At 41.7% G+C, this 26,165-nt stretch overlaps 3 protein-coding genes across 3 annotated transcripts; 2 read left to right on the forward strand and 1 right to left on the reverse strand.

The window, feature by feature from the left end:
* The first annotated feature begins 523 nt into the window (after positions 1–523).
* Positions 524–5,918, forward strand: LOC124069685 (E3 ubiquitin-protein ligase MARCHF2-like). Its single transcript, XM_046409054.1, has 5 exons — positions 524–853; positions 1,826–2,137; positions 2,244–2,439; positions 3,055–3,264; positions 4,609–5,918. The coding sequence occupies exons 2-5, from the start codon at positions 1,953–1,955 to the stop codon at positions 4,762–4,764; spliced, it is 747 nt and encodes a 248-aa protein (XP_046265010.1). The 5' UTR covers positions 524–853; positions 1,826–1,952; the 3' UTR covers positions 4,765–5,918.
* Positions 5,919–6,457: 539 nt separating this feature from the next.
* Positions 6,458–11,541, reverse strand: LOC124069686 (ras-related protein Rab-11B-like). The gene is made up of 5 exons (XM_046409055.1): positions 11,312–11,541; positions 8,783–8,978; positions 7,994–8,187; positions 7,572–7,652; positions 6,458–7,155 (listed from the first exon to the last, which is right to left on the reverse strand). Exons 1-5 carry the CDS (start codon positions 11,349–11,351, stop codon positions 7,010–7,012), a joined length of 657 nt encoding a protein of 218 aa, XP_046265011.1. The 5' UTR covers positions 11,352–11,541; the 3' UTR covers positions 6,458–7,009.
* Positions 11,542–12,180: 639 nt separating this feature from the next.
* LOC124069898 (mitochondrial import inner membrane translocase subunit TIM44-like) lies at positions 12,181–19,633 on the forward strand. Its single transcript, XM_046409403.1, has 13 exons — positions 12,181–12,289; positions 13,275–13,379; positions 13,695–13,859; positions 13,986–14,066; positions 14,277–14,426; positions 15,008–15,141; positions 15,295–15,380; positions 15,654–15,746; positions 15,944–16,068; positions 16,679–16,729; positions 16,879–16,968; positions 17,158–17,268; positions 17,646–19,633. The coding sequence occupies exons 1-13, from the start codon at positions 12,260–12,262 to the stop codon at positions 17,763–17,765; spliced, it is 1,341 nt and encodes a 446-aa protein (XP_046265359.1). The 5' UTR covers positions 12,181–12,259; the 3' UTR covers positions 17,766–19,633.
* Positions 19,634–26,165: the final 6,532 nt, after the last annotated feature.

Raw genomic sequence — 26,165 nt, forward strand, 5'->3', positions numbered from 1 at the left:
TTGTTTTGATATATCTTAGATGTTTTCTCGATGGGTGGTCGTCTCCTTTTTGAAATCAAACCTATAACTGACAAGAAAAAGGCATTGAAACATTTGATCCATAGTATCCCACACTTTGTGTTGGCGTTCCTTTATTTTTGACTCTGCGCTGCATTCTCTTCGTCCTCGTAAACTGCTGCTGTTACGGGTTGGGAGCGTCATTTGTAACGTGCAGATATTAGGAATAGATAAAACGGTACGCGGATAAAGTTGTTTGTGATGCTGCTTTGTTTTAGGTTACTTTCAGCTCCACAACTAATCGACGTATAAATTAAATCATCGAATAAACTAAGCCATTACACACATTACTGTTATAATATGTGTTTACTGAACTTTCGCGTTTACTAACATCCTTCCAGCACATTTAGTTATGTATTACATGTAGTTCTTACAGGCGTAGTACTCGTTTTTGTTCCACTTTGAAAACCGATATGTGTTAAGTGTCCGTTATTACAACATTACTGATGGTCGTGAAGGCAGCATTGTGTCACATGACCAGTGCACAGCTGAGGGATGCTGAGGTAGTTTTGCCAGTTGCAAGCCTGTTAGCCACGTTAGCAGTGCCTAGAAATCCTGGCAGAAACAGCCGTTTCTTCCCACCTTTCCGAACTAAATCACCCGAGGAAGATATACTACGCGCCATGGAGAGGACACAGCGCATGTGTTCGTCTTTCGCATCCCCTGATATCATCAACTTTTGGTTGGATGTCAATGTCATAATTTGTAGCTAGGGCTATTCTGTTAGCTCAGCTAGCCTGTGTTTGGTTAACGCAGGGCCAAGGCCAAGGCCAGCCGAGAAAAAAGAGGCCGTTGGGTGAGTAAATTCATCCAATTCACATTGTTAACCAGCTGTATTATATACCAACATCGCATATTAGCTTGTTGGTTGACAGTTATTCAGCTACTTCATATAGTTTTCTTGTATTACGTTTTGCCTTTGGCGGTTGTAAATTAACGGTACTATCAATCATGTATTTACATGCGAGCCAAAATTAACTGTGGAATTTTAACTGTTGATCTTTGATTAGAAGTATACAGTATAGATTTACTCGGGGGCTTTCTCTACTTAGCGTTTTATTATGTTGATAACAGTGCTATTTGATTTCGTAATAGTCGTTAAATCTCAATGATATGGATTTGATTTATTTCGCTTTGTGGCCCTTGGCTTTAGATACATGAATATGTTTGCATACTCTTGCTTTTTCAAGGATTTAGTTCAAGAGGTTGCCGGGGCTAGTAGAGGTGATTTAGACAGCTTCTTGTCAAACTTCCAGCAGAATGCCCCGTTCCCTAGGTTTGCCCTAAAGGCCGTGCCAGCTTAAAGCAGTTTTATTACCTGCACAGTAATGTGCCGTATTGCCGAGACAGTTTATTGCAGTCATATCACCGTTATTTAAAAACCCTGAGTTATCTACTGAAGGCTTTTAGTAAAGCACTTACACACATGCATTTTTCTATGGCTTTGTTTAAACACATCTCTCTGTAGCAGGACATATTTATTGTTTTTAGCCATCATGCCATTTAGATTTTACCAAATTTCTGTATGGCTCAAGCGTAACTTTGCTTGACTATTTGGCTGTGTGCTGACGATCCCTTTTGATAACCAGGGAATATTGAGGATTTTTGCCTTCCTTTGAGACTGTATGAAAGATGTGTGTTTTGTTTACTTCCGGCTATTTTTCCAGCCTTTTTGACACTTAGAGTTTACTTTTTAAAAATTGCTTATGTTTCATTTGAAGTCACATATATGTTATTTTCTGTTCATCTCCTGGTCATGATCCACCAGGCATTTGCTCTGTAGGTGGACAGCAGAGGAGAGGAGAGGCAAGGTGTAGGACACCAGGTTTTGGATCTGAACCTCTTCTGAAGTCGCCTCCACCATCATCTTAGTCACTGTCAACCTCAGCTGAGGCATGTCTTCATCAGGGTGCTGCCACCTACCCGGCTCCCTTTGTGATTACTCTGGAAACGCAGAATCTGATGCCTCCAAGGATTCGGAGGAGTCAGATTCTACTGCGCAGGCCCATTACATTGCCAAGGTTACGGCTAAAGATGGCCGCCCACTCTCCACCGTTGTCAAAGCTGTGAGCTTGCAGAGGTAAGAGAGGGAGGATCTCACATGGGACCCTCATGACAAACATACTGTAATTACACTGTTCTTTGGTTGATCTTTACATTGTCGTCTTCTCTACTTTGTTCAACAGTGATGTGGGCATGTGCCGGATTTGTCATGAAGGAGCCGGAGGAGAGACGCTGCTCTCACCCTGCGACTGCACTGGTACACTGGGTAAAGTGCACAAGAGCTGCTTGGAGAAGTGGCTGTCCTCCTCCAACACCAGCTACTGTGAACTCTGTCACACAGAATTCACCATTGAACGACGACCACAACCACTCACACAGGTTGGAAGATTTTTACTGCGAGGACAAATGTATTGACTGTCTCTTTTGTTTGCACGAAAAGGTGAAAACGGGCAAGATTAAAGCAAGGGAGGCTGTTTTTCCTTTTGGTTTTATGTACTGATATTTGAATTGTCTGAGATTGATTTTTAAGCCATGTTGTATGTACCAACAGGTAGCATCTTCATGGTAGAATATTAGATGATTTGCTAGCATTCGTGAGATGGCTGCCTGACCTTGTAATAAGAGCTCCTTATTCACAGGATTAGTTTTCAGTAGCATCAGTGCAGTCATTTTCAGGAAAGTCATTTATATTTGAGTGTCTCTAATTTGGCAGAATTTTGTTGTGATAAGAAAAGATAATTCCATTAAGGGGAAATTCTGGTGTTACTGCAGCACAAGGACCGAATAAGTACAGATAAGTAGAAAAACTTAAAGAGAACAAGTAATTAAATGTGTAGAAAATAATAAAATGGAAACCGTACTGGAGCAAATAGACACAAAATGCAAACTTTCAGGGAACAGCAGTACAGTACACACACAGTACACACTAAGGAGATGCTGTAGAAAGCTAATGTTCATTTGGACCAATGGACTCTTCATTTTGTTCTTGCTCAGTGGCTGAAGGACCCAGGCCCTCGCAGTGAGAAGCGCACACTGCTGTGCGACATGGCCTGCTTCCTTCTCATCACGCCCCTGGCTGCCATCTCCGGCTGGCTGTGTCTGAGGGGAGCCCAGGACCACCTGCAGCTGAAGAGCAGACTCGAGGCTGTTGGCCTCATCGCCCTCACCATCGCCCTCTTCACCATCTACATCCTCTGGACACTGGTAACTATTGTATTACTTCAGTCATACTCATGTAATTTGAGACAAAACATGTTTATAAAACATGTTTATGTACTTCTGGTACTGGCAACAAGTGAATGTTTTTCTCTGCATCTTCACACCCACAAGTTGGTTTTATTGTCTTGGTGTTCCGCATAGATTTGGAAAACAAACATAAACTGCCACAGACACAATAGAAAGACAGTCAGACCCACAGATTGATGCTCTGCTGTACGTTGTGTGACTGTGGAACAACATTTATCATTTCGCATTATTCCCTATTGGTAATTTTGTTATGTTGGTAATTACACTCTGTACACCAGTATTTTTTGTCATTTGGATGATGCTTTGCGTTTGGAAGGGATGTGGGCAAGAAATTTGCAGTGTCACAGAACAGGGTGATTCCAAACAGTAAGCCTCGTATTAGCTAAGGCAAAATGAGGAGCTTATACCTGAAAAGTGACTACTTTTGTTGGTATGGACATGAGTTAGGTATGAAAAGTCTGACATGGAGTAGAAAACCGTACTTTACAAATTATGCTGCATGCCAGTCATATATATTTATTATATATATAAATTATATGATTAAATATTCTGTTTCATGTTTAATTGCAAATTTGCACGAAGGTTTTAAATAAAATGAGAAAAATAATCAAATGCACCTTTTTATTAGTGATTAGTTGAAGCTATAATAATAAATAGGCCTTTTCTTGTGGTGGTTTTGTCCATATTGTTATCTGAATATGAAATGACCTGTATCAGCTCAGTCATACAGCTTGGTCTTATAATATGGCACAGCTCTGTTCTGTTGTCTGTTGTTGTAGAAATCCTGTCACTCTTTTCTGCTCCCAGTACGATCTTGAATGGCACTTTAACAAAGTCAAAAGGGTAGAGAGAGGTGTGAGGGCATGTGAAACGTGATCATCTCTGGCGCAGAGCAGTCATTTATTTGAAAGACGGCCAGATGGTTCATGCATACACATACATGCAGAACTCGCAGAAAGAAACTTTTACTCTTAAGTAAGACTAAGCTGCTTTTTTCTTGTCTGGATCATATTCTTTAAAAATATGATGCAAATCTGAAACCTTCTTCATAAACCTCATCCTATAATCCCCAAGCAAATCATTAGAAATGACAGACTGTCAAAGACAAGCCTTTTTGCACAAAGTGTGTGAGCACCTGTCGTGTAGCAGCTGCAGCTTCAGTCAGCATTTTGTTCCTGTCCTGCATTCATACAACTCTGTCTCAAATATCTTGATGTCAGTTGTATTGATGTCTGTCTTCTTTCTTTGTTGTCTCCTCCTCTCTTTCCCCCCCACCCCCACTCTTCCTCTATCCAATCTCAGGTGTCATTTCGGTATCACTGTCAGTTGTACTCAGAGTGGAGGAGGACCAATCAGAAAGTGCGCCTGCTCATGCCCGACATGAAAGGGGCGCACACCACCCAACGTTCTGTGCCGACCAAGTCGACCAAGAAAATGACTGATGAGACCATCGTATGAGTGCAGAGTGGTGCCAAGAGGAATAATTAAAAGAAAGCCCACTGAAGTACTCTCTAAAAAATAACAAAAAACAAAATTAATCATGTTAATGAACTTTTGCACTTCATATGGACCATGGAGAGAACTTCTTAATCTCTCTGTTTTCTTTTGTTGAAGCACTTCATGTAAACTACTACGGTATTGGCCGACCGCATAAAGTGGTTTTGGCAAGAACTCATTCCGGAGTCATAGCTGATGTTGAAACACAGAGTTGTCACCGGACAGACAGTGCTGGGATGTGAATGACATGAGCACATGGACAATGGACTAACCAGCCCAACTGTATGTTCGTGACACAAACGTCTGAAATACTAAGACACATGCTAATGTAGCAGGATATAACTCATTCAGCATGCTACTACAGTATAATATGAAACATATTCACTACCTATAATTCCCCCATGCCCCTTCACAATGTATTTAGCTGTTTTTGAACAACGGGCAGCCAGTAGCCCGGCAGAGGGTAATTATCTAAAAACATGATTGACAGAGTCTATCTGTGAATAGTCATTCTCAACAAGGAAAGGGCGACAGTCGCTCATACCAGTTGCTGTCTGAACAGTGAAAATGAAATCCTTTTCCCGTTTAGACACTCACATATTTATCTCACTTGTCACAGGGTCAGTTAAAATTGTTGTATATGGGGTTGCACTACCTGCAGCCGTTAAACGGCAATGCAGTACTGCATAAGGAAATAGTATTGAAGCTATGAAAAATTGTTTACATTCTAATTGGATGACGTCTCTTCTATTTTCATAGAAGTGCATTAGCAGACGGCCCTGATCCACTTGTAAATGCACCATTCATCAATTGAGCAGCCTAGCAATGACCAGTAGCTAACTCCTACATCACAAGAGATGCAATTCTAAATAGAAGAGATGCCAGTGTTCTGAATAGTGACATTACAGACTTTTTGTCCTATATAGAATCACAGAGATGTACCAGAGCAGGCTGGTACTCCGTAACGGTGCAAAAGAGAAACGTGTTCTGAGATGTCAATCAGTGTATGCAGCATACTGAACAAGGTATTTTGTGTTATTGTAGTCTTCCTGCTGCATCCCATGGAAAGTTGGGTTATTGTGCAATAAAACAAGAGGGACTCCTGGACAAAATCAGTGTGGAGTGTGTCTGGTTTTTGGTATTTTAACTTCTGGTTATCTTCATGTTGTCTTTGGAAATATTATCTAATCATCGATCAGCGTTGGGGTCCTTCCCTGAGGGTTTATGATGTGTAACGGTTAATATGAGTTCTCGTCGGCTCCACCAAAGAATGGTTTCGTTAAACTTACTGTTTGAGACCTGAGGAGATAAAGCTATCCACCATTTCATAAAAAGATTCTGTTCAGTGGCCAAAAAATGAATACAAATGTGTAAGTGACAATTTTGTTTTTTCCTCATCCTTACCCCTCTAAGTAAGAATCATGAAAGTCCCCTGAGCGATGCTTTCGAGGTGCCTGACCCCTAATTTGGAAACCAGTGGAACGAAAGGGATAAAGTTATCTGTATACAAAGTAGATATAAGTAGCTCTACCTCGACCTGAAATGGTAATTAAAGATAAAAAGATAAAAGATAAATATAAACCTATACATATAAAATTGACAGTATTATTTTGTATCATGTGTTGTGACTAAGAAAAAAGAACACAGCAACATAATATTGTAAAATTTAATTTCATGGCATTAATATAATGTATGTGAGCAGACAAGCTATCAAAATCAAAACAAAACAAAAAAAATTATATATATTTTACAGAAAATGAAATAAGCATCAGCGGCGTCACAACCACTTTTGAGATGATGACTGAATGAGGAGGAAAGCCCAAAAACAGGACTGCTGGTACGACTGAAACAGGCAGGAGTCAAACCCTGCGTGGCAATAACTGTCTGCCATGGGGAAGTCTGGGCTTACAAGGTCTCAGGCAAAGCTATTCTGCTACACTAACTATGGTAGCTACTTACTGGGTACCACCAGTCCTGTTTTTTGCACTGGGATGTAGCAGATTGTACCTGGGTCAGATTACAACTTGAAATCAATTCAAACACCACTTTCTTGGATTGATCGTTTATAGTACGACTTAACTGACTCTACTGATCTCAAAAAAAGTGCACATCCAGACAATATTGCACTCCAGGTGGGTGGAAGCACACCAATACTGTGGATTTCAATTAATAATCAACCCAGGTGAGGAGGGACGTTTGCCACGGGTTACAGGTTCTGACAGCACTGCAGTTTGCTCCCCCTCTGGCCATCCGTGGTGGGTGGCACGCTGATGTCCACCACGTTGTTTCCTGGGGACTCATCGTGGGCAGAACGCTCGGCAATCTGTTTCTGCGAGACGATGCGGTAGATTTCTGTTTTTTGAAAAGACAGAATAGAGATAGATGAGCCATTTTTTTCCTCCAGACAGCTATGCTTCACCCTCACTTGGCATATCAGAACAAACCTGTCTGAGAAACACCTCCCATGATACTGAAACCAAGATATAGATGATGAGATATTTTGCATACATGTTGATACTTCAGATACAAATTTACACAAGACCAGTAAAAGAGCCTTCCACTGTAAGAGGAAGTTACACAAGTAAACGTCACGTGTTTAGTTCCCAGAGATTCTCAGCCCTGACATCACATAAAGGTTTGGAGCCTAAACACATTTTTCATCTTCAAATCAGAGAGTAATGGTAAGTTCACAGTACTTTAATTTCTTGCTATTTGATATCAGTGTTGACAGTGTCGCTCTGATGTCTAACCTCTGTTCACAAGCATACCTGTAAGGATATTCTTGAAGGCTTCTTCAACATTTGTTGAGTCCAAGGCTGAGGTTTCTATGAATGACAGATTGTTCTTCTCTGAGGGGTGAGAAAAGAAAACATACAACAGATGCTTACTATTTATTGTAACACCCGGCGACACAAGTTTATATACAATAATGACAAGAGGAGCACCAAGCATTATTTTTTATATTCTTCTCTTGCCACCTTCAGAAAAACAAACTACAGTTGAGCTTTCTGTGATGATGTTGACTTTCAGTTATTACAGCCACACAGGTAACCACCTACACAGATTATATTAAATATCAAATATCTTTCAAAACTATGCACACAATCTACAAATGTATTCAAATTTGAGATCTCTGAAATTTCTCTGCATACTCCAATATTTAGCCTTTCCTGTGTCTTTCCAGTGGTACCTGCGAAGGCCCGGGCCTCGTCTGTGGGCACGGCCCTGAGGTGGCGCAGGTCGCTCTTGTTGCCAACCAACATGATGACGATGTTGTTGTCGGCGTGGTCCCTCAGCTCCTTCAGCCAGCGTTCCACATTCTCATAGGTCAGGTGTTTGGCTATGTCATACACTAAGAGGGCCCCCACTGCTCCTCTGTAGTATCTGTAAGAGGCACGACACGGTCCACCAATCATTACAGGAAACATCCGCGTGTCAGGGAGTCATTCTCATAAGTCCTGTTAGTTTTCATGACGTATCTTTCTGTTACTTGTACACTGACTAATTCAAAACATACAGCAGATCATATAATCTGCATCCTGTCTACTACACTAAACATTACTGGATATTGTGTTAACAACTATGCTCACAGTCAGCCAATGAACATTTTTCAACCTGAAGTGAACTCATATTTTACTTTGTTTTGGTCTTTAAATTGGATTTAAATTCAATTCAATGCGAGACACAAAGGTCACGGTGAAAGCTTGCCTTCTGAAACCAGCAGATATCCTGACTCTTATCAGATGCACTTATGTTTGTAGGGCATCGAAAGGGCTGCTCGGGGTTCTGTCTCTGACTCAAGAAGACAAAACCAAGTGTTGCTGAGCAGTGATCAAAGCTTCTATCTTTAGTTAAAAGTTGTGGAATATATGCAACAATGTAATTTCAAGCAATCTAGTCAGAAGGATAAAGTGTCAATTTTAACTGAAGTATTTCCCCCACACTGAGGGGTTTTCAGGTGACATGCAGGTGGACTCACGCCGAGGTGATGGCTCTGTAGCGCTCCTGCCCTGCTGTGTCCCAGATCTGAGCCTTTATCGTCTTGCCATCCACCTGGATGCTGCGCGTGGCGAACTCCACCCCGATGGTGCTCTTACTCTCTAGGTTGAACTCATTCCGCGTGAATCGAGAGAGCAGGTTGCTCTTCCCAACGCCCGAGTCCCCAATTAACACAACTGTGGAGGCAAAGAGAGGGAGTGAGGGAGAGGAAAAAGATGAGACAAGCATGTTTTTGTACAGCGTGTGTGATGGGAGACGTACAGGATGGGCAATATGTATTAATAGTTCCAAGAAATGTTGATATAGCACAAAGCAGTGCGTCTAAATGTGTGTGTGTGTGTGTGTTGGGGGGGTTACATTTGTGTGTGTGATTTATGGGATAAGAAAGACACACATTTCTACTGTAAAGTTGGAGTGTGGCAATTACAAAGTGCAAAACATTACAAAGCGTTTGAGAATCTGCCTTTTACTTAAAATCCATTACAGCTCTTGACTTAATGAGAGGTACCATTTGGAAGCCTTTTGATAAAAAAAACAAAGAAGTTTTCTCCTGACCACACACAGCAAAAGCACTGTTTAACAGACCTTGAATGAAATACGTGATGGATTGTTCGATGAGTCATGTGTACTGTAATGAACAATATGCTACAATGACCTGAATGTCTGATACTCTTCATCTTTCCTCACTTATAAATAACCAAATGAACAACCTTTCTTTCTGCATATCCGGCTTGTTTTGGGTGTAAATGTCGAGAAACACCTGCATAAAGAAACTAAAGTTAGGCTAAAGTGCCTAAAAAACATGTCTATTACCTGCCTACCATCTAAGACAGAGATGACGTAGGCCTGTGGTTATTCCACCTATGCCAATACTCCCCGATTGTAATCCAAACAAGAATTAAATCCTTGAAGTGCTTGAAGGATCATCTACTAAATAAAGAGGAGGTGCCTCAGTCAGTGATGACAGAATATAAATAATGGAGTATGAGAGAAGGTTTTTAAGAAGTTTTCTTTTTTTTTTTTTCACTGAGCAGAATTTGCTCAACTGAATAAATGAGGAGTTTGCCTTCCACCCTGTATCTTTAACTAAACTTTTTACACTTCTTTCGAATCACAGCCTCAGCTCGGTCCAAACACCCTGCTGGATGGACTTACTAAGCAGGCTGAAATTAACTGCCGAAATCTTCCTCAGAGCACTCAGATAGACAGACACTCATTTAAAACTTTGCTTCTGCCTAAATCATTCAAGAACCACACGCAAAAGGGACTATGGGGATGTGGTACTGACACTGTGAGCATAAATATGGGGATTTACCATTAAAAACGTCTAAAAAGTCACCTACAGAGTCACTGTGGTGCACCAGCTGCAGGTCTGAAGAGCTACTGTGTGCCGTCCACAGCAGGCTATAAACTGACACGACATGGACTGATTATCAACAGGCCTTGTCTTAGCTGTGTTATGTGAGACATCAGCTCAGAGCTGGTGTCAGGACAGAAGCTGAGGATGCTGCTGATCACAGAGCAGCAGCGGCGGCGGCGGCAGCAGAGGTGGAGCCCTTTGTTTTCTCTCTGCCTTCGACAAAAAGGAAATAGAGCCGAACTTTGTCCCTGTCGACATCGCTGTGGTCCGGGCTGCAGGAAGCTGATAACAGGGCTTCATCAAAACCTGAATCGACAGTTTCAGGCCGCCTTGCCCTTCCTGTTTCAGCCGGGTACACAGACGATGGCTCGGTCAGAGAGACAGACAGAGAGACAGCGAGACAGAGAGAGAGAGGGAGCCCTCGCCTCCGGCAGATGCCCTATTCATCCCACAGAGGATACTTTGTTACATCTAAATGGCCCTTTGGCTTATGCAGGCCCAGGATGTTAATGTGCCACAGGAGCTGATAGCACGATCAAAGGAAGGCTTTCTGGATCCATCTGAGCCCTGAACATAAACACGGACCTGAGTGCGGTACCGCCTCAAATCTCTCGGTGACAAACCGATCAGGCCCTATTGAGTGTCATAATAACATCAGCACACAAAGTCCGGGGAGAGCTGGCTCAGTGCAAATCATCTGAGGATGAAGCTGATCGATCAGTGGAGGCTAATAGGCCTTTAATCAACATCACGAGGTGGAATGACAGAAGAAAAACATCAGATGTCACTGAATAAATGAGCAAACTGCTCACTCAAAGCGCCGATCCTGCTCTACGACTTTATGAAAGTTTAATACAAAGGCTGAGCAAGGATAGGGTGTTGCATACTATACCTAGGCTATAAATATAGCTGCAGGCATTGTAATGTTACAATGACAGCATTATGTTGTAAAAACACCAACCGATTATCATCCGGGCAGCTTCTGAGAAAAACATCAGTCTGTTGCCTTAGAAAATGCAGATATCCGCTCAGCAAAATGACACAATACGAGATTTATAGGCATTTATAAAGCACACAGCTCGGTGAGAGCCTGTGTAAAGGGGGTATGCAGTCTTTTTTTTTTTTTTTTTTTTTTTTTTTTTTTGTTACCTTTGAACAAGAAATCGTATTCATCGTCTCGGTTCCCCATTCTAGACGAGGCCGCTCCAACGCTTGTCTCCGGAAGAAGATGTGTAAAAAGTATGGGTACGAATTGTCGTTATATGCGAGAAAAAAATATGGGAAAGGTTTGTGCTGAGACTCTGCGCCAGTTTTGGCTGTCAATGCGAGCTGTCCGCTGAACGGGAGAGCTTCCCAACTCTGCAGAGGGAGGGGAGGAGTCCCTGCACGTCAAATACCTTCCTCAGGGGGGCGCGCTTTACTGGCATGCCAGCAGAAAGCATCCAGCTGGAGCTCACAGCCAGACTGCCGTTTAATTCTGAATGAAAAGAATAACAGGGTCAGTCCACACAGGATGTTCACGTCTTTTAAGTTAATAATGAATGATTAGATACAAAGGCATTTTAGATACAAAGATTTTAATAAACTGAACATTGAATCTCACTCTGTTGAACTGCTTGAAGACTTATTGTTTACTCTGTTTGATGCTGTCTGTGTGTTTTTAAATGTTTTTTAAGCATATCTCCAGGGACACCACGTGCACCAAAGATTTATTGCAATATGTTCCCACTCATACGTGTGCATTTAAATTAAACCCATTTGAAGGTCCTAAATTGAAATTACTGCAGCTCATCGAGAAACATTTCATTTCCGCAAACATTTCCGCTACAAAAACTGTCAAATCGAGATTTCACTTTTACTAGTGATACAGTTCAAGTCTTAAATGCTCTGATTTCTTATTTAGGATGACAGCTAAATATGTGGCTCATGACAGTATAATCCACCCTAAAATTTTCGTTTTAGGGTGGATTTTCCCTTTAATGTCGTGCTGACAGCTGGTCACGCCCACAGCCCATCAGTTGTGCTCCTATTGGTCGAGTGGAAGGTCAGCTGCTATAGCGAGGACACACGTGCTGCTCCGCGCATTTCAAGATCAAGATGGCAGCCTCCGTGTGTCGGTGCTACGAGGTTAGACAATCATTCATATCCTTCATTGCAACTCTTGGTTGTGCAGTAGATGATTTGGTGAAAGGAACAGTCACACCCGGCTTTGCTAGTTGTGTCTTTGCATCGTGTTATGTGGAGGGGATTCCATAGGGTGATTTTTATCCAGCTAGAGCGCGAGATGTCCGTTAGAAAAGGCCTTCTTGCATCAGACTTGTCAGCGTTCATGTTTACATATCAATGTCTAAAATGGACGTCTTGTTTTAGGTTTGTAGACGGAAACATGTCTGTGTTGGGGGCTTCAAACTGGAGCCTTTTAGAGTCATTGCTGACTTGGTGTAAGGATTAGTAATGCCGGTATAATCTCCTGTCTTTGGAACAGATGACTGGGACATCCGTAACAAAGACTGCTCAGATGGCGGGTGTTTCAATAAGAGCAGTGACTAAACTGCATGATACATATGTGAATGCTGCAGTCAGGCCTCGGGTGGCTCTGTGGGTGGCATTTCTCTGGCGTGGTTGTGGTCCACTCGCCCCAATGTAGAGTGAAGGATCACTGAAGGGGTCACTGAATGGTCTCATCTTGTTGTTGGCAGAGCTGTCAGACAGGGCTGTCCACTGCCATCATCAAAACACCAATGAGGGAATATCTTATGAAAGAATGGCGTTAGCCATCAGTGTATGCCTGTGTATGTTACTGTTATGTTTAATCTGGCAAAGGCGTCTAACATTACTAACTTGTAGTAATTTATAGGCTGGTTTTAGCCAAGGCACCTAGATGCAGGTTTCTGCACTGCAAATGACCAAAAACAAATGTTAAATGTGGTTCTTCCGAGTACCATCACCACATAACTCCTGCTTTGCTTTGTCATGTTCCTATTTTATGTCCTTGTGTACTGTTGTGAGGGCACAACTCATAAGTATCTCATGAAGTAACAGCCCGTCACTCATTCTTCATTCACTGTAGTGCTGATGTTTGTTACTGACCGTGACTTCCTGTGTATTGCAGCTGGTTGGCAGACGGGCTTTGGCCCTCTGCTCCCGGCCTCTGGTCTCCTCAGTGTGGAGAGGACATGCCTGCAGGTTACCTGGGACCCCAGCTGCACCTGTGCAGGTACACACTGACAGTTCATGTTCACTTTTAAATTACACATGCTCATTGTTGATTACATCAAAGAAAGCAAGCTGTTTGCGTCACTTTAAAGTGTTCATATAAGCTAAAAAAGTTGAAAGTCGGCTTTACTTATCTCACTGCCCTGTTTGATTTTTAGAATTTTCTTTTCTCTTACTAACTGCTATATGGTTTATTCTGTCTCTTGATGTCGTGGATAAAGAAGGACTTCCCTGGGGAAATATGTGTTGAATCTGTTCTCTCTATTTATGCGTTTGTCTGTCCAAGTGAAGTCCTACTTTCTGTTTGCCTCATTAGGTGCGATATTCTTCAGGGCGTAAAGGTTTCCTGGGAGAGTTTATAGAAAACCTGCGCCAGGAGTTCAGTAAGGATCAGGAGATGAAGGAGAACATAAAGAAGTTCAGAGAAGAGGCCAAGAGGCTCGAGGAATCTGATGCTCTCCAACAAGCCCGCAAGAAATATGTAAGAACACAATTTGGTCTGTGATTTTATTTTTAAGCAAGATGTCTCTCTGAGTCATAAAATCAAAATGTAATTCATCATCATCATACAGGGCTGCTTTGCATAACTTTTTATTTCCTTCATTAGAAATCTATCGAGGCTGAGACAGTGAAGACTTCTGAGGTGTTTAAGAAGACCTTTGGCTCCCTGTCAGACACCGTCAGGGAGGTAAGATATCAGCACTTCCACCTGTTCACCAATAAAACAGTCTTACTTCTATACTGTGGGGAACATTGGCCTCATTAAGACCAACACAACTTCACGTGTGAATTTAAATACAGTGAAATACTGTGTGCACTTTTAAGCATATTAATTAATTGCATCTGTCTTTATGTGTCTGTGTGTGTGTATGTGAATGTATTGGCTTTCCGACCATAGGGCTTGGAGGAGGTGAGTCGCACTGACATCGGGAAGAAGATCAAGGAAGGCGTGGAGGAGGCGGCCAGGACGGCCATGCACTCTGCTGAGACTGTCTCCAAAGGAGGAGAAAAACTTGGCAAAACCGGTGCATTCAAGGCCCTCTCACAGGTCAGAAGACATGATGTCAGAATGAGAGCAGCTCTGGAGGAGCATCTTGTGCAAACCCATTTTGTTGATTTTACAGTTTCTGGTATACACTTGTGTTGTAAAAAAGTGGTGAACCTTGCCCATCCTTGCTTGCGAGCGAGTGAGCCTTTCGAGGATGCTCATGATCCTATCAACCTGTTGATATGAACCTGTTTACCTGTGGAACGTTCCAAACAGCTGTTCTTTGAACTGTGCACAACTTTCCCAGTCTTTTGTTGCTCCTCTCCCAACTTGTATTAAATGTGTTGCTGCTATCAGATTAAAAATAAACACGTATTTGGAAACATCAATGAAGCTGACGAGGTAAAACATGAAATGTATTGTCTTTGTACTGTTTTCAAATGAGTATATCTCCAAAAAAGTTGACAAATTATCACATTCTGTTTTACTTATGTCTTGAATGGACTCCCAGCTGTTTTGGAAACAGGGTTTAATATAATCTTCATTTTTACATTTTTGAGGCACTCAGTTTGGAACTGTTTGCTATAAATGCATGTTCTACCCCAGTTCTAATGAAACTGTATGCCGTTGTACCTCTGCAGAGTGTGGAGACCATGAAGAAGGAGATAGATGTCGGTGATGCCGGTCCTTACAGGGCTCCCTCTCAGCTGAGGAAGAGAAGCGATTTCTCCTCTAAAGGAGCAGATAGCGACAATAGAGTGTTCGAGGCCAATGAGTGAGTAACTGTTGAAAGTGAATTCCCCTTTCACCCCCTCTTCTGTAAAGATAAATCTTCTCTTGGACAGCATGTGTTCCCCTTTAATCCATAACTGCACTTTTGTAAACATCTCCAATGACGGAAGTGACTTTCCTGTATTTTGTGACACAGGGAGGCTATGGGTGTCGTTCTCCACAAGGATTCAAAGTGGTTCCAGCAGTGGAAGGACTTCAAGGACAATAACGTAGTTTTTAACAGTAAGAAAATTGTCTGGATTTGTAAGTTTAGAGACCATGGCATTAGCGTAATGTAATAGGTCACCTGCAGCGTTTATGTGTGTAATGTCCTTTAATGACAGCAGGTGGCACCAGATCCTTTACAGTAGATTTCATTGTAAACTAATACAGTTCAGGTGTCGCATGTTTATCTTGACAGAGGTCCTCAGTGCTGCAGGTTTTATGCCCATTAAAACTGAAAAACATTTACATTTTTTGACAATCTATCCTCACCACAGCTTGTGTTTCCCGCAGGGTTCTTTGAGATGAAGATGAAATATGATGAAAGTGACAATGTCGTCATCAGAGCATCCAGGGCTGTGACTGACAGAGTCACTGACCTCCTAGGTAATGGTACATCATAACTGATATCGATGTTGGAGAAGACCGGTGGACATACGAAAGGCCACGTTGTGTTTGTTTTACAGATAAATGCGGATGTTGGAAAAGCATAGACATAAGATATAAATTTGTATTTGTTAATGCCCCTTTCGTGGTACTGAATGACCTCTTTGTTGTTGCTGCTGTTGATGTTTGTTGTCCAGGTGGTCTCTTCTCTAAGACGGAAATGTCTGAAGTCCTCACAGAGATCGTGAAGGCAGACCCCACCTTTGACAAAGACTCTTTTCTCAAACAGTGTGAGAAAGACATCATCCCTAACATACTGGAAGTAAGTGTACTCATCTTTCAGCCTTTTCCCACTCATTCTCAGTGTCTTTAACTGACTGCTTCATTCACACTCTTCCCACTGCCTGAGGCTGTTCCAGCTTCCAGGCAAGGAAATAAGTTATTGAAAAAAATGTTGAATTAAATGGGAATCTTTACTCCAACTCAAATCCGATTCAGTAAATGAATTTGTGACTTCTCTTTGTGACTTAAAGTCAGGCTCCAGCTGTCATATTTTAAATCAAGTTTTAAATCAACTTCTAAACAAGGTCAGCAGGAATGCATAATTCAGTACAAGAGCTTATGATGCAGTTTCACAGAAATTACAAGCATGTAATAATGACATGAATGTCACTCAGTATGGTTTCTATGAGAATCTGTTCTGATTTAAACCATGTTTCCATGTAGCTGTATGGCAACATGGTGTCTCTTTACATATTTAAAACTGCCCCTGACAAGGTTTGACTGGAGCATAAATTACCATTACAGTTTAACTGGATTTAACAGGTAAACACTAAAGAATATAAATGTAATTTACTGCCTCAGCTCACTTGTGAAGTAGCCTTCTTATGGAAGCAGTCGTCAATAACACAGTGTCACTGTCCTTTCTGCAGGCTATGATCCGTGGAGAGTTGGATGTGTTAAAGGATTGGTGCTATGAAGCTGTAAGTTCATTGTTGCAGCAATATATCTCCAAATGCATACATGTACAATTCTAATAAATATGCCGTAGAAGGTTTTGTAGCCTTTTCCCATAGCTGGGTCATCTTCATGTCATGGTTTTTTTTGTTTTTTTTTTTGTATCTGTCCTCAGACGTACAGTCAGCTGGCTCAGCCCATCCAGCAGGCCAGAGCGCTGGGACTGCTCTTCCAGTCCAAAATCCTTGACATTGATAACATAGATGTAAGTGTTTCACACCAGCCATCACATTTAGCGTTACGCTTACTGTGGCTGCAAATTTCCAAATTGCATTCACTTCATTTACATGCACAAAAGCAGACATAATTTGTTGGTTTGGTCAGGTTTCTGCAGAAAGTGATAATAACTTTTGTTAAGTGGGCACTACTCATTTAATTTGTTGATTCATTGTAGCTAGCGATGGGTAAGATGATGGACCAAGGCCCAGTGCTGATCATCACCTTCCAGGCTCAGGTTGTCATGGTGATCCGCAGCCCTAAAGGAGACATTGTGGAAGGAGATCCGGTCAGTAAACTCACAAGTGCTGCACTAGCGTAGGGAATGTGATATAATCAGAGTCATTACATGGAAGTTAATAACTGAAATGGCCGAAATTAGACCAGCACTCTTGTATCGACACGAGTCTCATTCACGTCTGTCTGTATTACTTTGAAGTAGCAATAGAACTCTGGCTTGCTTTAATACACTAAGGGTTAAACTGCGACATGGTAAATATAGGAATATTATCAAATTGCATCTAGTCTGTCTAACAAGCTGGACTAAACATGCTCATTACAGGCCAAACCACTAAAAGGTTTGATGAGTGTTGCTTGCTCACCGCTCTAGTTCTGAAATTGGAACTTAAGTCTTTGGGACTGACCTCTGATCTTCTCTCTCAACAGGGGAAGGTGATGAGGATGATGTATGTTTGGGCGTTGTGTCGCGACCAGGAGGAGCTGAATCCCAACGCAGCCTGGAGACTCCTGGACATCTCCGCCTCCAGCACTGAGCAGGTCCTTTAGGAGGAGGAAGAGGAGGAGGAGGAAGAACACCAGTGGAAAGAGTGACAGGGACACACAAACTGTGAAGAAGGGCGAAAGATAAGAGAATGTGCCTGAAACACCTGCACGAACTGACTCACATGTATACATACACTAACATCTGAGGGCTGAGTGCGCTCACGCTGCTGTGTAATGCCAGAGACTGCATTTGTACACACTCACATTTCAGATTGTAAGGTGCAAAAATATACATGAACATAGAGATAAAATACTGACATATGTTGTATCCATCGAAAAACTGTGCATCCACTAGTGTGTGTTGTCTTTGACACTGGTTAGCTCAGTATTTGGGTTTCCAGGTGGAATAACGTAGAACATTTACATTTGCTTTTCAACGGATGGATTTTCACAAAATGGCTACATGAGGAGCCTGTGCATTTCACTTTCATCCAGTGGTGCAGTTCGTCACTACCAACCTGGTGGCTAGATCCAAGAAGATCAGTGGAAATAAATGGACACCACACATGTGATTTTACCTGTTCGTCTCTTAAAAGCTCAGCACCGTCAAACGATGTAAGCGGGGAAATAACAATTAAAAGCCTTATTACAGCAACCAACATAGCTGAGTGGGGCAGCATGAGAGGTCTTATTAATCAAGGTAAATATCCTGTGCAATTTAATTTTGACTTTATGAGTTAAATCAGATTGGACTTGAGACAAAATTTAGCTCTGGTGGTTCTTGCTTGATTCCTGCTGGTTTCACAAAGATAAAGATAAGTTAAATGCATCTGCGACAGATAAGATTAATTATGAACCATATAATATGATCTATCTATAGTCAGCAGGTATCTTTGTAATGCAGTATGCTTTCTCAGACTGCAGTGCATTGGACTCCCAGAGTATTCCTGACACCCTCGGTGAGAAGAAGTATATTGTATAATATAATATAATATAGTGTCTACAGCTCTTAACTCTGTAAATATAGTACGTGTCAAGTACTGATTCTTTGTAAGCTTGGATGGGACCACATTGTCATATGTCATCACTGCAGCTTTGTTGTTTGAGGATCACTCAGCTCATGTTGCACATTGTTCAGCTGTACTAAAATGTTTGGTTTACTGTAATGAACGACTACATTACTGTGTTGACTGTATTTAACATTTATTCTGTGTCTGTGTGGGTGTCTGCTCACACGTTTCTTAGGATTGAACACATGGTTGTACTGTAACTGCTGTTCGGTTCATCCACAGAGACATCCAAACTTGGGAAGACAAGCTGATTAATGCCTTTGGTGCCCATATTACACCACGAGAATCTGATCATGTTTATGTATAACATTTATCGTACGTGGCCAAAGCGTGGGATGTGAGAGGGTATTTTTTTTAAATCACGTGATAGATAAAATCTATTTGTGTCTTATTTTTCTTTCTCTTTGATCAGAATAATGACACATTCCTCTCACTGGTGTAGATTGGTTACAAGTTGTAAATGATAACACACCCAGCCTCCCAACTTGTTAGTAAAATATATTGTGTCATCAGTTTTTCATGTTTATTTGAAAAATTATCTGGTTGTTGCCACATTTTCCCAAAATCACGAGAAATTCCTCATACTACAAAATGTAGATGAATTTTGAAGTGTTCCAATAAAATGTACACATTACATCCATCCTTCAACTTTACGTTCATTATTTATTCTGTGAGTTGACCAAAGGAAAAAAAAAACATATTCATGAGTTTTTCATTTGTTGTTCAGTAATATATCTGTTTGCAGAATAAAGAGTGCTGTATTATGATTTGCTTCATCCAGGCTTTCTTGGAGTCAGCAGCTTTGTATGCATTTTGTGTGTTTGTGTTCACGAGAGAAAATTAAACTACACATTGTGTGTGTGTGTGTGTGTGTGTGTCTCCTTTGTTTTCTCATTTCAAAACTGACATGCTCTGATAGATGTCCATGGATTTGGCCATTGACAGTGGTTGATAAACCTATGGATTTGGTAGTATAGGGATGATAGATCAGGCTTTAAATAACACAGGCCTGTATATTCACGCACAGGGCCAATATATAGCAGACCTCATCCAACAGCTGTCTGTTGTGATGAATGACTGGGGGTGTCCTTATACTAACTAACCTCCTTTGGTTCTCCAAAGTCCTTGCTTCCCTTGACTGCGACTGAAACCTACTGAGAGTTGATGTATGATAAGATTTTCTCAAAGCTAAATTAAAGTAAATCCTTACAATCATTATCAAGTCTCTGCAGGACATTTACACACACAGATTAGTTTCTTTTAAGGTGCAGAACAGGTCAACAGTAAAACCATTTAAATCACTTGATATAGTAAGAGCATCCTTGTGGAACATGTGCATGTTTTGCCCTGTGAGCAATGAACACTCTTATTGTATTTGAATGAATGGAGCTGGATGCATCAACACAACAGCCTGGAAGCAGAAATGGCCTTGGAGGATGTGCACTTCTTTCCTTTATCTACTTTTTCGGCAACACTCCTCCATGTATACAGCTGTGCTCTAGTCTACATAATAAAAAGACCATTATCAAACCATTATGTAAGCATATATATATATACACATACACACACACACACACATATACATGTATATACGCACACACACATATACACACACACTTGCAAACTGTGCGCTGTTTGCATGTTCTCCCTGTGCCTGTGTGGGTTTTCTCCGGTACTCTTCTTCCTCCCACAATCCCAAAAACAGGCACGTTAGGTTGATTAGCTACTCTACGTTGTCCCTAGTTGTGAGTGTGTGTGCGATTGTCTGTCTTTGTGTGCCGGCCCAGTGATTGACTGGCGACCTGTTCAGTTTTGTTTTTAATACTGTCAAGTTTATCTTGTTTCATATTGACAGCAATTCACGGGGAATTCCAGAGACACAAAAGACTGCACCCGGAAAAGTTATCACAAAAGCTTAATTACCATCCTTGACAGCAAGAACAAAGTAGACAAACACATGGCAATAAATTGTAAGGTCTATAACCCGTAAGTGGAACCTCAAAATAGTTCTGGGAGATCCAACCCTGAACTGAGCCTGTTGGACATCACTTATTTCCAAGCTGTGTACTTCCCCCACTAGAGTACCAACAATGCTGAGGTTCAATAAAAGGTCAAGTTTAGGGTTTGTGCCCTTTAAGATAAGAGCTGTATCTTAAAAGAAGTGCTGGATAGACCCAGGACACCACAGACTCGAGTGCCCCACAAGTCAGTGGCTTATGGTTTTAGTCACCCAGACTCACCTGCTGTTGTGAGCCTGAAGTATCCAGTAGCGGTGACCTGAACCACAGCTTGGCCCCTGGGTGTGCCATCTGTAACAATAAGGATAGTGACGGAAACGTTGAATTTCATAACCTTGCAGGCTAAAGACTTGTATCAATTATGACCCCAGCGGGTGTCCTTCTAGAGCACTGCTCAGTGTGATTTGATTATGAACCCCTTCAGGACAGTGTTACAAACCACCGACTATTAATTAAACCTACAGGGAGGGCCCATGCAGCCTCAGGCAGGGGAGATGTGGATGCGTACAAACAGCAATCTGTCCCAGTGTTTGTACAGTTTTAATTGTGTCAATTAATTACTTCTCACAGTAAGTATCTGGAGCTTAGCCACAGGCACAGTCAGGTTGAGTCACTTGTTTTGTTCCACATCTTGATTATGTCTTTTCTTGCAGTTCAGCAAATCTTGTAAAGTAATCTGACATCAGATGTATGTCACCATACACAGTTTATAGTAATTAAGTCCCTATACAGTCAGTAGGACTTAGTAAACTTGATCAGAATGAGACACTCTTTAAGGTTCATCCATCCATCCATTTTCTATACCGCTTATCCGTGAGGGTCGCGGGGGAGCTGGAGCCAATCCCAGCTGACTACGGGCGAGAGGCGGGGTACACCCTGGACTGGTCGCCAATCAATCGCAGGGCCAACACACAAAGACAAACAACCACACACTCTCACACTCACACCTAGGGACAATTTAGAGTAGCCAATTAACCTAATGTGCATGTTTTTGGTGTTGTGGGAGGAAGCCGGAGAACCCGGAGAAAACCCACGCAGGCACAGGGAGAACATGCAAACTCCACATAGAAGGGCCCAGACCGGGATTCGAACCTGGAACCCTCTTGCTATGAGGCGACAGTGCTAACCACTGCACCACCGTGCCGCCCTCTTTAAGGTTCAGTGTGTAGGATTTAGTGGCCTCTAGTGGTGAGTTTGCACATCACAACCAACTGAACACTCCCCTGCGATGACTGCTTAAAACACAGCAGACCCCCTTTAGAGCCAGTGTTTGGTTTGTTTGTTCTGGGCTAATAAAGAAACATGATGGTGTAACCATGAAGAAGACACAACACAACAGTTCTCATTTTTAAGTGATTACTTTAAACATAATTCTGAATATTATATTCTATTTCTGATAAATTCTATTGGACCTTTAATAGAGTTGGCCCAGACCTACTTTTTACTCACAAATTAAATTTAATTCAGTCAGTTTTATATGTCCCAAAATTACAAATTTGTACAACACATGGCACCTTCTTTGTCTAGACCCTCTTCAGATAACTTTGACCATACAAAAAAAGAAATATAAAAAAGAAAAGGAAGTGAGAGACAAGTTATACGCGGTGTGTTTACGTTCTTCTTATTCTGTGCACATATTACCTGTTATCTGGCCTAGCAGGACTGCATGGGCCAAACTGTTTTTGTATCAGTAACAGGATTATTTTTATTTGAGAATAAACAATCACTACCACTTTTGTCTATAATATATTGGCTGCATGGTTACAAGGCCCCCTTAGTATCCATGCCCCTCACGCAGTCGTCTTACATAATGCAAAAGTCACACATGGCTTTCGGCGCTTTACTCATCCAAACGAAAAGATTATGTGTGCGGTCCATACAGGGACAGCGGGCGGGGAGGAGGGAGGAAGGTGGGGCGGATCCCTCAAAGTGAGAGGACTTAAAGCCCCTGTCCTGACAAAGCGGAGGAGGTGCTGCAGGACGCGACGGAGTTCAGTGACCGAAGCTCCGTGTGCGGGCCGAGCGAGCTCGGAGCTGTCCGCGGTGCTCAACAGCCGCTTCCGCCGCTGCGCGCTCCGCGTCACCCCGCATCTCACCTGGAGAAAAGTAAGTTCTCTGATGTGATCGTCCCCCGGCTTGTCACTGCAATGATGCGACGACGACGGTTCGGTTTGTTGTTGGGTGAACTTTTGCATGGAGGAGTCAGTACAGGAGCTGTGGGGTCACTTTCTGAATCTCTCGTTTAAAAGTTGACCCGTGTGCGGGCTGTAACTTTGTGCTGCTGTGTAACTTCATGTCACATTAACATCGGACCATTCTGTGGAAAAAGAAAAAGTCAGAAAAATTCAGGGTTTAAAAATGTTGTAGATGAGATCTGCCATCAGAATAAAAGTGGAGAAGTGGTAGAAAACTGTTTAAAACTGTACTTGTAGCATCAGGGCACAATATAAAAACAGATCCACCCACAGCTGTCACTGTATGTCATGCGTTTGTGAAATACAATTTTAGTAGTTTAAGTATGTAAAGCAAAAAATGGGGAGGAAGTAGACAAAAGTTTAAAATGTCTGTCTTTAAATCTTCTAATTAGTTCCACTCATTTCTGTGATCAAGAAATTTTATTGCTTCTTACCAGGGGATAAACATAGCTACAGACAGTCTTATGATGTGATATAATCAGAGATCAGCAGCAGCAGTGTTAAATAAAAAATGGTGGAGATAACAGTGTTACGTATCCTGAAATAACACCTCTTGGATGCCTTAAAATCTATAATAATAATAATAATAATAATAATAATATGTATAATAAATAATAAATTTTTGGCTTTGTTTAGCCTGGCAGACCATGTTCAGGGTTTATTTATTTATTCATTTCACCTTTTTTATTTGGAGAAGTCCTTGACATTTCCAAAGCTGCTCTCATAATCCACAGGCATAAATGGGAGGTATTACAGGTATTATAGCCACGAGGAACGCCATATGTCATCACATGTGCTCTGTCATCAGGATTCATCGGCATGGCTGCTTGAAGCCTTCGCAAATAATACTTTTTGCCCGATATAATTGTGGCTTTTAAATTAAAAGCAGCGATTCTCTGACATTTGCACACATTTTACATCCAATCTGGATCGGTTTTTATTTACTTTTTTATTGTATGTGTAAATCAGATGTGGTCAGGCTCCACAGTGTATCTGCTGTTTAGGAACCAAAGCAGGTCTCTGAATGAGGATTTTTGAATCATGAAACTGATCAATCTGTTATATTCTTTAAAGCTGCATTTGTGTTGCTTCTCAATACGACTGGGTTCACAGCTCTGCAGTGTTTATGTGCCACCGTGACCTTGGGTAACCTGCAGACTTTCGGGGTGATTCAGTGGTTTCCCCTATCGCCTTTTGAAACCCTCCATGTTGAATGGGCCCACGTATTTGCTGAGCTAGCTCGCAAATAAGAACAACTAGACAAGTTTGTGATGTAAGAAAGCCTCCCCATACCACTGTATATTCTGCCAATGAAGCATAAAGTGCACTGTCAAGTAGAGCTGCAGTGACTAGCAAATATTTTGTCTGTGTTGCGTAACTCTGTATATTTTGGGCAGATACTCAAAAAGGATTTTAATCTCACTTAACTTTTAAATCCAGTCTTTTATCATTTACTTTCATGTTTTCTGGCACCTGATAGAAACAGTAACATCGTAAAACTATTTAAAAAATCATTGGCGCAGGAAAAACAAGGTTATGAAGTCTTTAAAGGAAAATGTGATATTATTATTTGTATGAGTGATTAAACAATGCCAAAAAGCATACTGTTCAACTCCTGTTCTGCAGCTTTCATTAGCAGCCCTGTTCTAAGTGGTTTGCACTTACTGACTTAAGGACCAATATGTTGTGTTGTTGTGTAAACTTCATGCTTACTTCATGACTGTCTATTGACTTTTGAGTTTACATTTCGCTTCCCTCTGTACATGCTGCTACCTGAGCTGTCCAGCCTGATGTAACCACGGCCCATTTGATAATTGATTCTGAGGCAGGCGGTTCCTTTCATTATATCTTCAAGTCTCCTATTAAATCCTCACTTGGCCCCTTCAGTCCCATCATTCAGAGAGCTTGGGAGCTATCAACGTGTCTTTGCGAGGATCGGCGGGGTGGTAAGGAGGGAGACGAAGCCTCCTGGAATAGAATCTGCTGACTTGGAAGTGCACCTATTGCAGGAAATGTCTCTCCACTCCACAGCCCATTAAAGAGGCTATGGACTGAGAGTGGTTTTGTGTAAGAGCGCAGCAACTCTCTAAGGGATTTCCCAACATTTTTCTCCTCCTTCATCAGTGTCTGATTTATTTATCTTGTACTATGCTGTACCTGAGTTCAGGAGAGCGGTAGTGCTTATGTCTTGTCTCAGTTATTTTTGTCATGAGAAAGGATTAGAAGATCGGACAGAGTACATAATAGCAATTTTAAAGTGAGTCTGTGTTTTTCACTTGCAATATGCGTCAGTGAGGGGAACAGCAAGGCTTCATCCTCCTGAAAAACCTTCACTTGGGGCCCCAGAACAGTAAAAATCTATAACCCTTGACATCAAAGGCCCCCTGTCAATCTGTGAATCCCCTGAATCAATCAGACTTTTCCCCCTATTCAGCACCTCTGCATGCAGGAAAGTCACTCAGTGATGTTGCATCTTATCTTTGCTCCCCCCCCCCACCCCCTTAGATATCTTGATGAGTGAATCTCCAAGTGAAGAGGTTCCTGGAGATGAAGGTATAAAAATAGAATCTCAGTCAGTAAATACGCAACAACTCATTGCAACAAGGTCAAACCATTCAAGCGATTCAAGACAAAAACGTTCTTTGAAGCACTACAACACAGATCATTTAAAGCCTGCAAGTGGTTTAATTGATCTGTGGAACAGAGATTTATACATCACTGTGTAATGACAATAAATTATCCTTGAGGGCTGCTATTGGATGACACTTACAATATTGGTAAATGAACTGAGGGACATGCAGATGATCTGAAGTTGAAGCAGTAGCCTCAGAATTTGTATTGTTAGCTTCTCTGGAGAGCAAATGAGGGACACATGAACGGCCACTTAAATCTAATTAAACCTTACTGTGCATGCCTCATCTTGCTGTTTGGTTTACCAGAGGGCTTTTTATTTTGCACTACTGATTTGCCCCGTGTTATTTCTGCAGGAACTGTTTCTTTGCCCCGTGGCTGGTCGGAAACACTGTGGTTGACATCTGCCAGATTTCACTATGTGATCACCCTCTGGGTTTAGAAATCACACTCAGTAACAAAGATGACCCTGCAGAGTCGTGCCATCCCTCACCGCTTCTGACTGCAACATAAAACTGATACAGCACTTCAACCTTCAAAACATTCCCT

This window comes from Scatophagus argus, chromosome 13 (assembly GCF_020382885.2).
Source record: "Scatophagus argus isolate fScaArg1 chromosome 13, fScaArg1.pri, whole genome shotgun sequence".
Classification (NCBI taxonomy): Eukaryota; Metazoa; Chordata; class Actinopteri; family Scatophagidae; genus Scatophagus; species Scatophagus argus.